The sequence below is a fragment of the Rattus rattus genome, chromosome 2 (genome assembly GCF_011064425.1).
Source record: "Rattus rattus isolate New Zealand chromosome 2, Rrattus_CSIRO_v1, whole genome shotgun sequence".
NCBI classification, from domain to species: domain Eukaryota; kingdom Metazoa; phylum Chordata; class Mammalia; order Rodentia; family Muridae; genus Rattus; species Rattus rattus.
Window position 1 is genome coordinate 96,716,410 of NC_046155.1, and position 13,001 is coordinate 96,729,410.

The 13,001-nt window shown below is 48.3% G+C and overlaps 1 protein-coding gene across 1 annotated transcript in view; it reads left to right on the plus strand.

Moving 5' to 3' along the window:
* Positions 1 to 407: 407 nt before the first annotated feature.
* Positions 408 to 13,001, plus strand: part of LOC116893951 (guanylate cyclase 2D) — a 34,755-nt gene continuing 22,161 nt past the window's right edge. The window contains exons 1-4 of the mRNA XM_032895668.1: positions 408 to 507; positions 3,458 to 4,216; positions 9,619 to 9,914; positions 11,500 to 11,854. Coding sequence (XP_032751559.1) covers positions 501 to 507; positions 3,458 to 4,216; positions 9,619 to 9,914; positions 11,500 to 11,854 — 1,417 coding nt within the window. The 5' untranslated portion in view covers positions 408 to 500. The remainder of the gene's footprint in view (positions 508 to 3,457; positions 4,217 to 9,618; positions 9,915 to 11,499; positions 11,855 to 13,001) is intronic.

Genomic DNA, 13,001 nt, shown 5'->3' on the forward strand with positions numbered 1-13,001 from the left:
TCTAACCTTTCTGGGCCGGACTTTGTATATCTCTAAAGCGAAGTAATAACAGTGCCACTGTGGATAGAATGAACTGTGCTTGGCACTCGGAGGACGCTTGTCAAGGCTGGGCTCTGAATTCCCTGCCTTCCCGGCATCCCAGAGTGGCCAGAGCTGTCCACAGTGCTGAACACACCCTTTCCTTCTCCTCCTCCCTCCCACCCTAACTTCTTCCTTTCTCGTGTGGCTCCCCAGAGCCCTGGTGTTTGAACAGATTCAATTTTCCAGATGATTTCTCTGGAATCCTGAGGGAAACGGGGAGGGAATGAGCCATATCTGAAGCACTCCCCAGGCAGGAGTTTCAGGAAGCCAGCAGACAACAGGAGCAGTGAGTGGCTAGGACACCACACAGACCTGGGAGACCTCAGGTCAGAGAGCGCTCAGAAAGCGTGACCTCTGAGGACCCTGGTGTGAGACCCTCACGGCTGACAAAGATCCAGTGCCAACTCTGAGAGGCCACCATGGCAGGTGAGTCTGCTTGGAGGATGCACTGAAGAGGGCAAAAAGAACCAGGCTGGGGCAGGAGGGTGACCCTGGGCTGATAGGAATTCTCCATCCTTGTCCCTTGTGCTACTGTCGCTCTTTTTGGTTTGGTGCCTTTGTGCAGGCAAATGCTTCTGTCTTTGAGCTCCAGAGCTCTCTCTGATGGGATCCTTCAACTCCATGAGTGTAGCCTCATAAACCAAGCAACCTATGGCTACCCAAAGGCCCATCTCCAAATCCAAAAAAAAGATCCCCCTCCCCACTTCAAGGTTGCCCATTAACCTTTTGTGCCCAGTGCAGGACTGGAGGATCTTGCACCCTTTGCAGCAATAGGTGGAGGTAACTATGGCTAAGCCCAGAGACAGAGATCTGTTTCCATGTTCTACCAACCCATGGAACATCAGTGCAAAAAGGATGTTTAGAGAATTTGAGATGCAAACTGAGCTCTCTCTGCACAGTTGGGGAAACCAGGGCACAGACCAGGGCAGAGATATGGAGAAAGGTGGCCCCTGCTGTGTCCTGCTAAAGCCCATGAGCCCTTTGTGCACCTTTGTAGGCCATTGACTGCAGGACTCTTGCAGGCAGTCTTACCAGCAGGACCTTAGGTCAGGGGTCCAACAAGTGTTTTGCAGGACCAGGGGAAGGAAATAGAGCTTCCTCTCTGTGTTTCAGTGCCCTCATCTGAACACATAGAGGTTAACTTAGACATCAGCATCTTTAACGTCCTGGTGTTCCCTATGAGATAGATAGATAGGTAGATAGATAGATAGATAGATAGATAGATAGATAGTTGACAGATAAATAGATGGTAGATGATTGATAGACAGATGATATAGATGATAGATGATATAGACGATAGATAGATAGATAGATAGATAGATAGATAGATAGATAGATAGATAGATAGGTGATAGACAGAGATAGAATTTGTCTTTGGCTGAGAAGTTGGTGGCTAAGTTCTGGTTCTGATTTGGTCCCACCTTTTGTAAGACCTCAGACAAGTCACTGTACCACTCATAATCAATTTCTTCCTCTGAAACTGAGAGTCAAGCATGTGCTTGGTAGCTTCCGGGATGCCCCATCAAAGCCTGAGTCAGGGCACTTCAGGAAAAAGACTGCGAGAGAAATGACTGCCACTTAGAACATTGAAGGCTCACACTTTGTTCTCAGCTGGAGACAGACAGGTCCCTGTACATCCAGAGCTCACCCCACAGCCCAAGGGATTCATTTCCAGGGCAGGCGGACCTCCACTGGATGCTAGGAGACCACTAAGTATCACAACAGAGAGCGGGCGAGTGCACAGGGCTCAGAGACAAACAGAAGATTAGCCTTCTATTCCCTAGCCCTGAATCGGGAGGAGCTGAGTACTTAAGGCTTCAGTCATCAGGGCAAAATGTTGGAAACTCCAAAGGTGGAGAGGCTGAAGCCTTGCAGGAAGCTAGACTCAACCTCCTGTCTCCTTCCTGCTTCACTCTTTCTGAATCTTCTGCCTCCCCTCAAAGATCCAAAGATGGGTTGGTAACGAGCATTCATCTCACCATGGACACAACACAATCTCGTTTCCATAATCTACCAGGTAACTGTTTGCACCTCCATTTTGCAGGTTGGGAGACTGAGATTCAAAGCCTAGCCCAAAGCTAGGAGATTGTGAGTGAGTCTTCAATATGGTTCCAAGGCTCTCATCTACCTTTAGTATCAAACATGATTTTTAAAGAACTGCTCTCCCCAGACCCTTTTTGATGACATTCCAAGAAAACCTTCCCTTCCCCTGAGCTGTCTCCAAGTGTAGGGTTGCTGTGAGCTCTGCCTCCTCCAGGAGGCCCTCACTGCTCTCGTTCTTTCCTATCCATCCTCCTGTCTATGGCCCAGACTCATGGCTAACTCTTCCCTCGGCTGAGCTCTGCGTCCCTACTTGCCTGTTAGTTTCCTGGGAGCCAGAATGGATCTTATTCCTTGCTGGGGTTCTCAAGATGACTACACAAATGGTGTGGGCAGAAAGATGGCCAAGCCCTGTGGGTGGAGGAGAGGCTGTGGTGTTTTCAGGCAGAGGCCAAGAAAGAGTTAAAGGTGGTACCAAGACCCTCTAGCAGTGGAATAGTCCTCAATGGCAAGGGATGTGGTCCTCGTGCCCACAGCAGACACAGCCGAAGTGAAAGCCAGCCGTTGTCTTCGCCTGAAGCTAGCCTGCTAGGGTCTTCAGCTCTCTGTGAGCCCCTGCAGGCCCCTGGCTCCAGAATTCTTGAGACACAAAGGCCAGCAGGGCCTTAGGAAGCAGAATCTCACAGCTGTTTTGTAGGACAGAGCCAAGTGTACTCACTCAGAGGGAAATCCAAGTGTCCTGGTTGAGAAGGCCCTTTGGAGTGGGGGAGGAGCCAAATGAACTTGGGTCATATCCCATCTCTCTACTAACTCTGTGCTGGTTCCCCTAGCTTCTTCCTCTATGCAGTGGGGTGGAAAGGCCATTTGTTCCAGGCAGGTCTGTGAAGGATGTGAGGAATGGGCTCACTGGCAGTGTGAACACTTTAGCTTCCATTCTTAGCAGGTGAGCTGTTTCACTTGGCATGTATGCTTTGCTCCCAGAGCCTTGGGCTCAGCAGCCAAGGCCTTTGGGTGGAGCTGGGCTTGTAGAGAAGCAACAGGTCAGGGAGACCATGGTCCTCCTTAAAGAGGTAGGACACTGAGTCCCTAAGCACTGGCATTGTGCGGAGTGCTGTCCACAACACTACATTGTCACCACAGTAAGACTTCTGAGCAGTTTTGCTGTCCATATTCCCAGAGGAAGAAAACAAGGATCAGAGAGACCCAGAGACAAGACTGGGATCTATGGGGGGAGTCAAGGGGCTGGGTGTGGATGTTATTCCTGTAGGTGACATCCTGTTTAGGCTCCATGCTTGGGACTCTGCTAGACATCAAGGCTTATCCATACCTTCCTCAGATCTGCAGCAGGGCTGTCACCCCGAAGGCCAGGACTGGACAGCGCCACACTGGAAGACCTGCCTGCCCTGCCAGGGCCCATGGGAACTCACGGTCAGACATTTGAGGACAGTCTCTTCCATATCGGTCTTCTCTGTGGTATTTTGGGGTGTCTTACTGTGGGCTGACTCTCTTTCCCTGCCAGCATGGGCAAGAGAGACCTTCACCCTTGGGGTGCTGGGTCCCTGGGACTGTGACCCTATCTTTGCCCAGGCACTCCCTAGCATGGCTACCCAGTTGGCTGTAGATCGAGTCAATCAGGACGCCTCACTGCTGCTGGGCTCACAGTTGGATTTCAAGATCCTCCCTACAGGCTGTGACACCCCTCATGCCCTGGCCACATTTGTAGCCCACAGGAACACAGTGGCTGCTTTTATAGGCCCTGTCAATCCTGGGTATTGTCCAGCAGCAGCTCTGCTGGCCCAAGGCTGGGGCAAGTCCCTCTTCTCCTGGGCCTGTGGAGCTCCAGAGGGAGGAGGTGCCTTAGTGCCCACTTTGCCTTCTACGGCTGACGTGCTACTGTCTGTCATGAGACACTTTGGCTGGGCTCGCTTGGCCATCGTGTCCTCTCACCAGGACATCTGGGTAACCACAGCCCAGCAGCTAGCCACAGCTTTCAGGGCCCATGGGCTGCCTATCGGACTGATCACCTCCTTGGGACCTGGAGAGAAGGGGGCCACGGAGGTTTGCAAGCAGCTCCACAGTGTGCATGGTCTGAAAAGTAAGTATAGCAGGGCCCCTCCCCGCTGTAGGCAGCCTGGACTTCACAGGGCAGTAAGGAGGCCCTGCCTGTATCAACTGAGCTGAGCACTTGCCATGTATCTCAGCAATGGTCCTGTAAGTCATCCGTGCTGAAGGCTTCCTTCGTCAGGGAGAGCAAAGAACTTGTCACACAGCAGTCAGGCAGATCAACAGGATCCTAAGCTCTGGTTCAAATGTGGGCTGTTGAAGCCTAGGGCATTCTTGGCGCTTGCCTTTGAAATGAAAGCTCCAGGGGTGTTACAGAGATCTCATCACAGCTTAGCATTATAAAAAAAGAAAAGAAATAGGAGAGAATGAAAAGAATAGATTTGAGAATGAACTAAATAGAACAGTGCATGTGTACGTGAGTGTGTGAGTGTGTGTGTGGGGGGGGTGTGTGTACATCCATATATGTATATATGTAGGTCTCAGAGCTACTTTCATTGTACCCCACAGGTTCTGGTATATTCTATTTTCATTTGATTCTAGGAATTTAGAAATTCATTCTCTGGATTCTTTGATGATTCATTCATCATTTAGTAACGAGTTGTCCAATGCCCAGCTTGTGTAGTTGCTCTTGCTATTGATTTATGGCTTTATTCCATTATTATCAGAGAGAATAGATAACAATTATTTCAGTGTTCTTTTTTATTTGTTAAGAATTGCCTTGTGTCCTAAATTGCAGCCACTTAGTCCTCCACTGTTACTGTGTTTAGATCAATCAGCGCCTTCATCTCCAGCGTGGACTGTTTTACAAAATCAGATGTACTGATGGTTGGCGCATGCATGTTCAGATTTGCAGTAGCCTCCTCCGAGATCATTCCTTTATCAAGCATGCTGACTTTATCTCTTCTGGGTCTTTAAACTTTGAAGTCTATTTAGCCAGATGATAGAATCGTTATAGTTGCCTGCTTTCTGGTTCCATTAACTTGGAATGTCTTTTATTATCCTTCCACCAAATGACTGTCTTTGTCGGTGAGACATGTTTCTTACAGACAACAGTCGATGGGCCCTGTTTTTGTTTTATCTAATCTGTTAATCTATGTCTTACAGTTGATGAATAGAAGCTGTTAACTTTCAGCATTGTTATTGAAATGTATGCGTTCATTTCTGTCACTGTTACTTTTGTAATATTTGATCCCTTCCCAATTCTAAATTGCTTATATACTTTTCTATGTAGTTTATTCTTTCTCATGTCCTCATGCATATGTTTATTTTTCCCATTTGTTATTGTGCTAGCCTTTTATATAGAAGGATAGTAAGAAAGATAGCTTTGTTGGGTATAATAATTCATGTTCTCAGGTCTATCATAATAAAAGCAGATTTCTTAACAGAAATTCTAAAGCCAAGAGGTTATGGACAGTACTTCAATCTCTGCTATTGTTATGATAGACCTGTCCCAGATGTGACTTTGTGCTTAGCTTTGTGGCTTTTAACATACATTCTTTGTTCTGTTCATTTGTATTCTAACTATAATATGATATGGGGATGTCTTGTCTGTTTGGCATTCTAAATACCTCTTGTATTTGAATAGCCCACTAGATTTGGGGACTTTTCTGTTCTTTTCTTAAAATGTATTTCCCATGTATTTAACTTGAAATTCTTCTTTTTCTATGTCTATGACTCCCAGATCTAGTACTGTGGTGTCCCTGAGTGGATCTCCTATCTTAGCACTGAATTGACCTCATGTGTTCTGTTCACACTTTCTTACTATTTTATTTTCTCCACTGTCTAAAAATTTGAATTTATGTACTTTAACTTCAAATTATTCTCTGTCTTATACTTGGTTCATTCTGCTCTGAGGCTTTCCACTGATTTTTTTTTAATTTGAGTTTTTGAACTATTCACTTCCAATATTTGAACTTGACTTCTTCCAGTACTTTTTTTTAAATTGATGATGATGTTCTCTCTCTCTCTCCCTCTCCTCCCTCCCCCCTCTCTGTGTGTGTGAGATGTAAGTATGTGGATGCCCATGCTATGGTACACATGTGTGTTCTGGGGACTGAGCACAGGCTGTAGGTCTGCATCATTGGGTGACTAGCATTTTTACCTGCTAAGCCATCTCTCCATTCTCTTTCTCCAGTTTTCCTCTCTATTGGATCCCATTTCATATCATGACTGACTTGTTTCACTTGCCGTTTATCTGTGTTCTCTTTTAATTCAGCCAGTACTCCTCTGTAGGCTCTTCGATTCTGTTGAACATTTTACACTCATTCTTTAGAACTTTCCATTTCGAGCTCTGTTTCCTTCTATTGTGTGTGCCCTTCCTAAGGAATTAATGATTTTCAAGCTGTCACATTGCCTTGGTCGTTCATGTTTCTTGTGTTTCTCTATTGGGGTTTATGCATCCAGGATTAGGTTGTCGGTTGGATTTTTTTTTTTTTTTACTACCCCTAATATTTCACTGGAAACATCTGCAATGTTCAAGTGAGCCTAGATCGTAGCTGGCCTGAGGTGCCATTTCTTTCTGCATTTCAGCATTTCTGCCCTCGTGCTGTGTGCTCAGGGTACTGGCTCTGGTCCCCAAACTACTTCAATGTCCCGGATTCTGACAGCTGATACATGAGTCATTACAAGTAACTCAACAATCTTCATTCAGAAACCTCAAGCCCAGCCCCAAACTGGCCGGCTAGTATTTATGAGAGGGACTAAACGTTCTACCTCGCCTTTCTGGGGATGCTTGACTCAACATTTGAATACTCAGCTTTGTGAAATGTCCCCCCAGCGGAGGTCTGGGAACACGGCAGTGACAGGCTGGGTCTTGGCTATGAGGACCCTGAAACTGGAGAAAGAACAGGCTCCGAAGGGGGTGATGACCTGTTTGGAGGTGAAGAGGGCTTCCCAGTGAAGGCGGCATTAGGGTGGGATTGAGCCATGAATTCAGATAAGGAGGAGCATCCGAGACGGAAGCACCTGCTAACGCAGGCAGTGCAGGCAACAAGTCTCATGGCGGAGGAAGATGAAAGGCAGTTTTACTCTTCACCGCTGGACCAGGGTGGGAGTGGCTAAGGAGGCTGTGAGACCAGGCTACTGCCACCTCCGCAGGGAACTGAGTTCCAGCCATGATGCTAATGTCCAGATTCAGGCGGCCAAACAGTGAGGGACACCATAGGAGTTCCTTGCTGGCCCTATTAGCTGTGTGGCCTCTGGCAAACTACTAAAACCTGTCTGTGCTTTCCCCGTTCGTTCTTTTCAGTGTTCTGTGCTTTTCCATAGTTCCTTCAAGGGCACGAGGCAGTTTAAAACTCCAAGCTAATGGTGTGTTGAAGAGGAGATGGATATGGCCAGTCAAGAGAGGTGCCCTGACTGATTTTCTCCTTAGTTATGTGGTTCTCGGCTCCCCCTTGTGGCCAAATACAAATATGCTTCCAACTTCCCCTAAGAGAAAACGGGGAGTCTGGGAGAGCGCTGGACAGAAGAGTGGCAAAGCAGGCAGGGCGCGGCTAAGGCCTATCCCAGTGAGTCTTTCTCAGGAGCTCTTCTCTCTGTTTAGGTTTCAGATAACTCACAGCCACTAGCCCAGCAACAGCCCCTCGGGGTCGTAGCCAAGAAAAGAGCTCCATCCATGCTCTGACCTCTGTGTAGCAAGGGACCGGCGCCCCAGCAGGGAGACCTCTATTCTTTTGTGGTAGCTCCATCTTCCTGGGTTTTCTAGGAAAAGGACAGCAGTTGGGACTTGACCTCATCTCAGCGAACGGTGGCCTTCTCTGCCGTGGCTATAAGCCTGTCAGGAACCTGAGGTGGGAAGAAAGCAAAGAAGCAGAGGGCATCTGTGGACCTTATCCCTGAGTGGGGTCACTCCATCTTGTGCCTGGGGAGGCAATTAGAGGCTGTGGTGTAGATGGCCTCGCTATAAAGAACAGTACCTGAGGAAAAAAGCTTGGAGGGGGTAGGGGTGGGGGAGTTTTCTTGGGTCTTCAGTTCAAGATCAGATGGGTCCATTGCTTTGGGCCTGAGGTGAGACAGGACTTCCTGGTGGTGGGAGCAGTGACTCACCTCCTGGCACCAGGAACCAGAGTCAGGAAGAGGCAAGGATAAATTTCAGAGGCATGTCCCAGTGACCTACTCCCTCTAGCAAGGTCCCACATGCTATCACCTCCCAACGGTAGCATGAACTCTAAACTCGTCCAGGGATGAAGGTGGACTCCACCAACCAGAGACCGAAACTCCAATACACGATCCCTTTGGAGGACAGACACTTCATAGCCAAGCCATAAAGGATATTTCTTTTGCTAAGGCAAAATGTAGCGGTCTCTGCTTAGACCTTTAAGTGCCACCCAAGGCCACAGTTAAGGTTATAGGCTGATTATGAATGAAGCAGAATGTCGTCAGATGGTGGAATATTATACAGCCATATAAAGAATGAATTGTTGATGCTTGTTATCAAGATGGACCTGGAGTACTTCAAGTAAAAGAAGTCAGATAATGAAATATCTGGACTAGACAATCTATTGAGATGGGCAATAGACTAGGAAGGGGACAGGGGCATCAGTGGAGTGACAAACATTCCCACAGATTAAATAGTGGTGATACAATTATGCAAATACATTCAAACTACCAAAATGTACACATTTAAGGATATGATTTCTGATATGGAAATCATGTTAATTAAAAAATATAATCACAATGTCATAAACCTATAATCCCAGTGCTGGGTGGAACAGGGCAAGAGGATCACGGTTCGAGGCCAGTGTGCACTACATGACAAGACTCTATTCCAAAACACACACACAAATCTTTTTAAGTACTATAAACTGGTAGTGAGCCCTGGGTTCAAGGCCCAGCTCTACTACTATGGTGCTTATATGCTCTGGAGAAATTCATAAACCTCTCTGTGCTTTAGTCTCCTCTCCTGAAAGATTGATAATGATAAAGATACGGCTTCGTGTTTTGGTGAAGGTTTGTTTTGTTTTGTTTGTTTTGTTTGTTTGTAGACAGGATGTTGGATTGTAAGCATAAACTCATAATCCTCCTGCCTCTGTGTCTCAGTGTCCTGAGTGGTGGCATTACACATGTACACCCCACAGTCAGTAGTGAATGACTAAATGTAAGGGCACTTGGATCAACCATAGATAATCAGCAGTAATCATCAGGGCCGGAGGGTCGGGATGGGCGAGGCGCTGGTGCAGTTTCTGGGATGGAAAGCCAGAGGGTCATCTTAATGCAAGGGTACCCTTGATTGAGAAGATTTTTTTCCCATCTAGATTTAGTGGCCTCAGCCATAATTACATTCCAATTGAGGCAAATCTCAATTATACCCGGAATGCTTTGGGGCTGGGGCTACAAGTGTGACCACAGAATTTGGGAGCTCTGAGGGCCTCGGGATTGGGGGTTCTGACAGGGGCTGGAGTGCACAGGTGACCCTGCATGTCCACCCCCCAGTTGTGGTTCTGTGCATGCACTCAGCGCTGCTTGGAGGCCTAGAGCAGACCGTCCTGCTGCGCTGCGCGAGGGAGGAGGGCCTGACAGATGGCAGACTGGTCTTCTTGCCCTACGACACGCTGCTCTTTGCCCTGCCCTATCGTAACCGCTCTTACCTGGTCCTGGATGACGACGGGCCCCTTCAGGAAGCCTACGATGCAGTACTCACCATCAGTCTGGACACCAGTCCTGAGAGCCATGACTCCACTGCTACCAAGACGAGAGGAGGGGCAGCTGCCAACTTGGGGCCTGAGCAGGTGAGTGTGTCAGTTTCTCTCCAGCCTTGGAGGGTGGAGCCCGAGTCACTGTATGTGCACACTTGCCCCATCACAGGCCTTCCTGGCTTGGGCTTCTGACCCACCTGGCCAGCCAGCCACACTCCACTGTGGCCACATGACCTGTGTCAGCCTGCCTAGCCCTAAGTATGGGCTTGTGGGCTTGTAGGCACTCTCCCTCCCTCTCCCTCTCCCTCTCCCCGTCTCCCTCTCCCCCTCTCCCCTTGAGGTTTCTCCTTGATCTCTCTCTCTCTCTCTCTCTCTCTCTCTCTCTCTCTCTCTCTCCCTCCCTCCCCCCTCCCTCCCTCCCTCCCTCCCTCCTTCCCTCTCCTACTCTGTTGTAATCTCCAGTGACAGTGTACTTGATTCCCATAGTCTTAATTTCCACCACTCTTCCTTCATGCTGCCCTACTTCTCCGGACTCAACCTCTCTAGCAGGTTGTGAAAACCAGAAAAGAGTGTGGAGAGGGAACTTTTTGAGGTCACCCCTGTGACTCTAAAAGGTGTTAATGATGGGATGTGGCTCCTGGCTTGGTTTTGGCTTTTCAGGATTCAGCTGAACTCCAGTGCCATCACCACCACCAACTCCTCCTCCTCCTCCCCCTCCTCCTCCTCGCCCTCCTCCTCCTATTCCTCTTCCTCCTCCTTCTCTCCCCTCCTCCTACCTCTGCCTCCCCCCTCCTTCTTCTTCTGGTTTTTCAAGACAGGGTCTCTCCGCCCCCTTAGTCCTGGCTGTCCTGAAACTTTGTAGATCAGACTGGCTTCAAACTCAGAGATCTGCCTATCTCTGCCTCCTGAGTGCTGGGATTAAAGGTGTGCACTGCTGTACCTGCTTCTTAATGAAGCAAGATAGTAGTGGCTTGAAGTGCTACGGGGATGCAGTGCTGAAGGAGGTTACTCATCTCCTGACACCTGACATCACATGCCAGGTGTCAGGGACCTATTGATAAAGAAGAAAGGCTTCATTCTGTTGGGGAACACACACAACAACCAAGAAACAAATCTAAAGGGGTGGTACTGCCCAGAAAGTAGACCAGGATCAAGGGATGGAGGGGTTGGAGTAGAGGAGTGGACAACAGGGACAGGATGCCAGGAAGCCCCTCCAGGAGGAAGTGACACCTGAGTGGACCAGGTGTCACCTGATGGGCCACAAATTAAAAATGTCTTTCTATGTCAAATCCATACCACACACATTATATATAATATCATTGTCATATACTGCTGGGCATGAACACTCTTGCTTATGGATCCCATGTTGTCCTTATATGAGACAGAATTTAGCTCACTTTGTTACTGTGTGTGTGTAGCTCTGGGGGATCAGGAAGCATCCAGAGGAAGAACTAAACAAAGAGCAAAGAGGCAGAACCTGCTAGCACCACAGATCTGCTGTTGGAAGCTTTGAGATCCACCTGAGTTAGAGGATAGTACAGCAGTATGGTGACCAAGGAGACAGTGGGGTTGTTCAGTGGAGCTGGGGTAATGTGCGGAGAGACGATAACAGTCTAAATGATACTGCAGGCCCCTGAGATGTCTAGGGTGCTAGGATGGAGGACTTTCTCTTCCACAGGTGTCCCCACTCTTTGGAACGATTTACGATGCCGTCATCCTGTTGGCCCATGCCCTAAACCACTCTGAGACCCATGGAATGGGGCTCTCAGGGGCTCACTTAGGGGACCATATAAGAGCTCTTGATGTGGCTGGTTTTAGCCAGAGAATCCGGATAGATGGGAAAGGCAGAAGGCTACCCCAATACATCATCCTGGACACAAATGGTGAAGGAAGCCAGTTGGTTCCCACCCACATCCTGGACGTGAGCACACAGCAGGTGCAGCCCCTGGGAACGGCAGTACACTTTCCTGGAGGGAGCCCTCCAGCCCGTGATGCCAGCTGCTGGTTCGACCCCAACACACTATGCATACGAGGTAAGGTAACTCACTGTCCACCCACTAATCTTTAGTCTGTCTAACCATCCATCTGTCCATCCATCTAAACACCTATCTTTCCTTTCATTCATCTGCCCACCCATCCTTCCTTACATGCAATCATTGTCCATCCATCTGTCCATCCATCCATCCATCTCCATCCATCCATCTGTCCATCCATCCATCATCCATCCATCTGTCCATCCATCCATCCATCTGTCCATCAACCTATCCACAATTCATCCATCATCCATCCATCTGTCCATCCATCTGTCCATCCATCCATCCATCCATCAATCCATCCATCCATCCATCCATCCATCCATCCATCCATCCATCCATCCATCCATCCTCCCAATCCATCTCTTCATCTAGCCATCTTCTCACCTGCCTACCTATCCTTCCATCCATCCACCGCCAACCCACCCACTCACCCATCTACCCACCGACACCCATTCCACCTGTCTCATCTCTACATGTTTACTTAGCTGTTCTACACTAAAACTCTCCATGTGGGTAATCAGTCCTACAAAGGGGGCGAGAACAGATATAAAGAAGAGTTATAACCATTCATGGGGAAACCTGACCAGAAGCTGAAAAGCACCAGGAGAAACCAGCGAGGCTTCCCTTGGATGATCAGGACTAGAGATGCTCCCAGCTTATAGATCTCTTAAGTGCCCCACAGCTTTGTGCATAGGCCATTAACCTCCACAGACACCACTAAAGAATTGAAGTTCAGAAAACCTTGGTGACTTGCCCAGAGTCCCACAGGAGGGCAGTGGCTGAGCTCATGCTGGACCCAAGTCTGCTGACTCCAGTACAGGATTCATTTTCCTTATGACCACTGGGGGCTGTGAGGAAAGACACCCACACAGTTTTGATGTCTGTCATTCATCCATCCTGTCTGTCATACTTTATGACACATGACTACGAACTCGCATATGTGTATATAGGCACATGTGTACAAGCAAATTCTTTAATGCACGCATGATCATTATGGTGACAGTGACAGGTTTAACCAGACTTGTATATGTCCCTGTCCTGCCTCACACCTTCTGTGCCTGCTTTTGTCCAGGCTCAGCCAACCCTCATCTTTTAGCTGTAATCTATGGACACAGCAACCCTTGCATCTTCCCTAACACTCGCC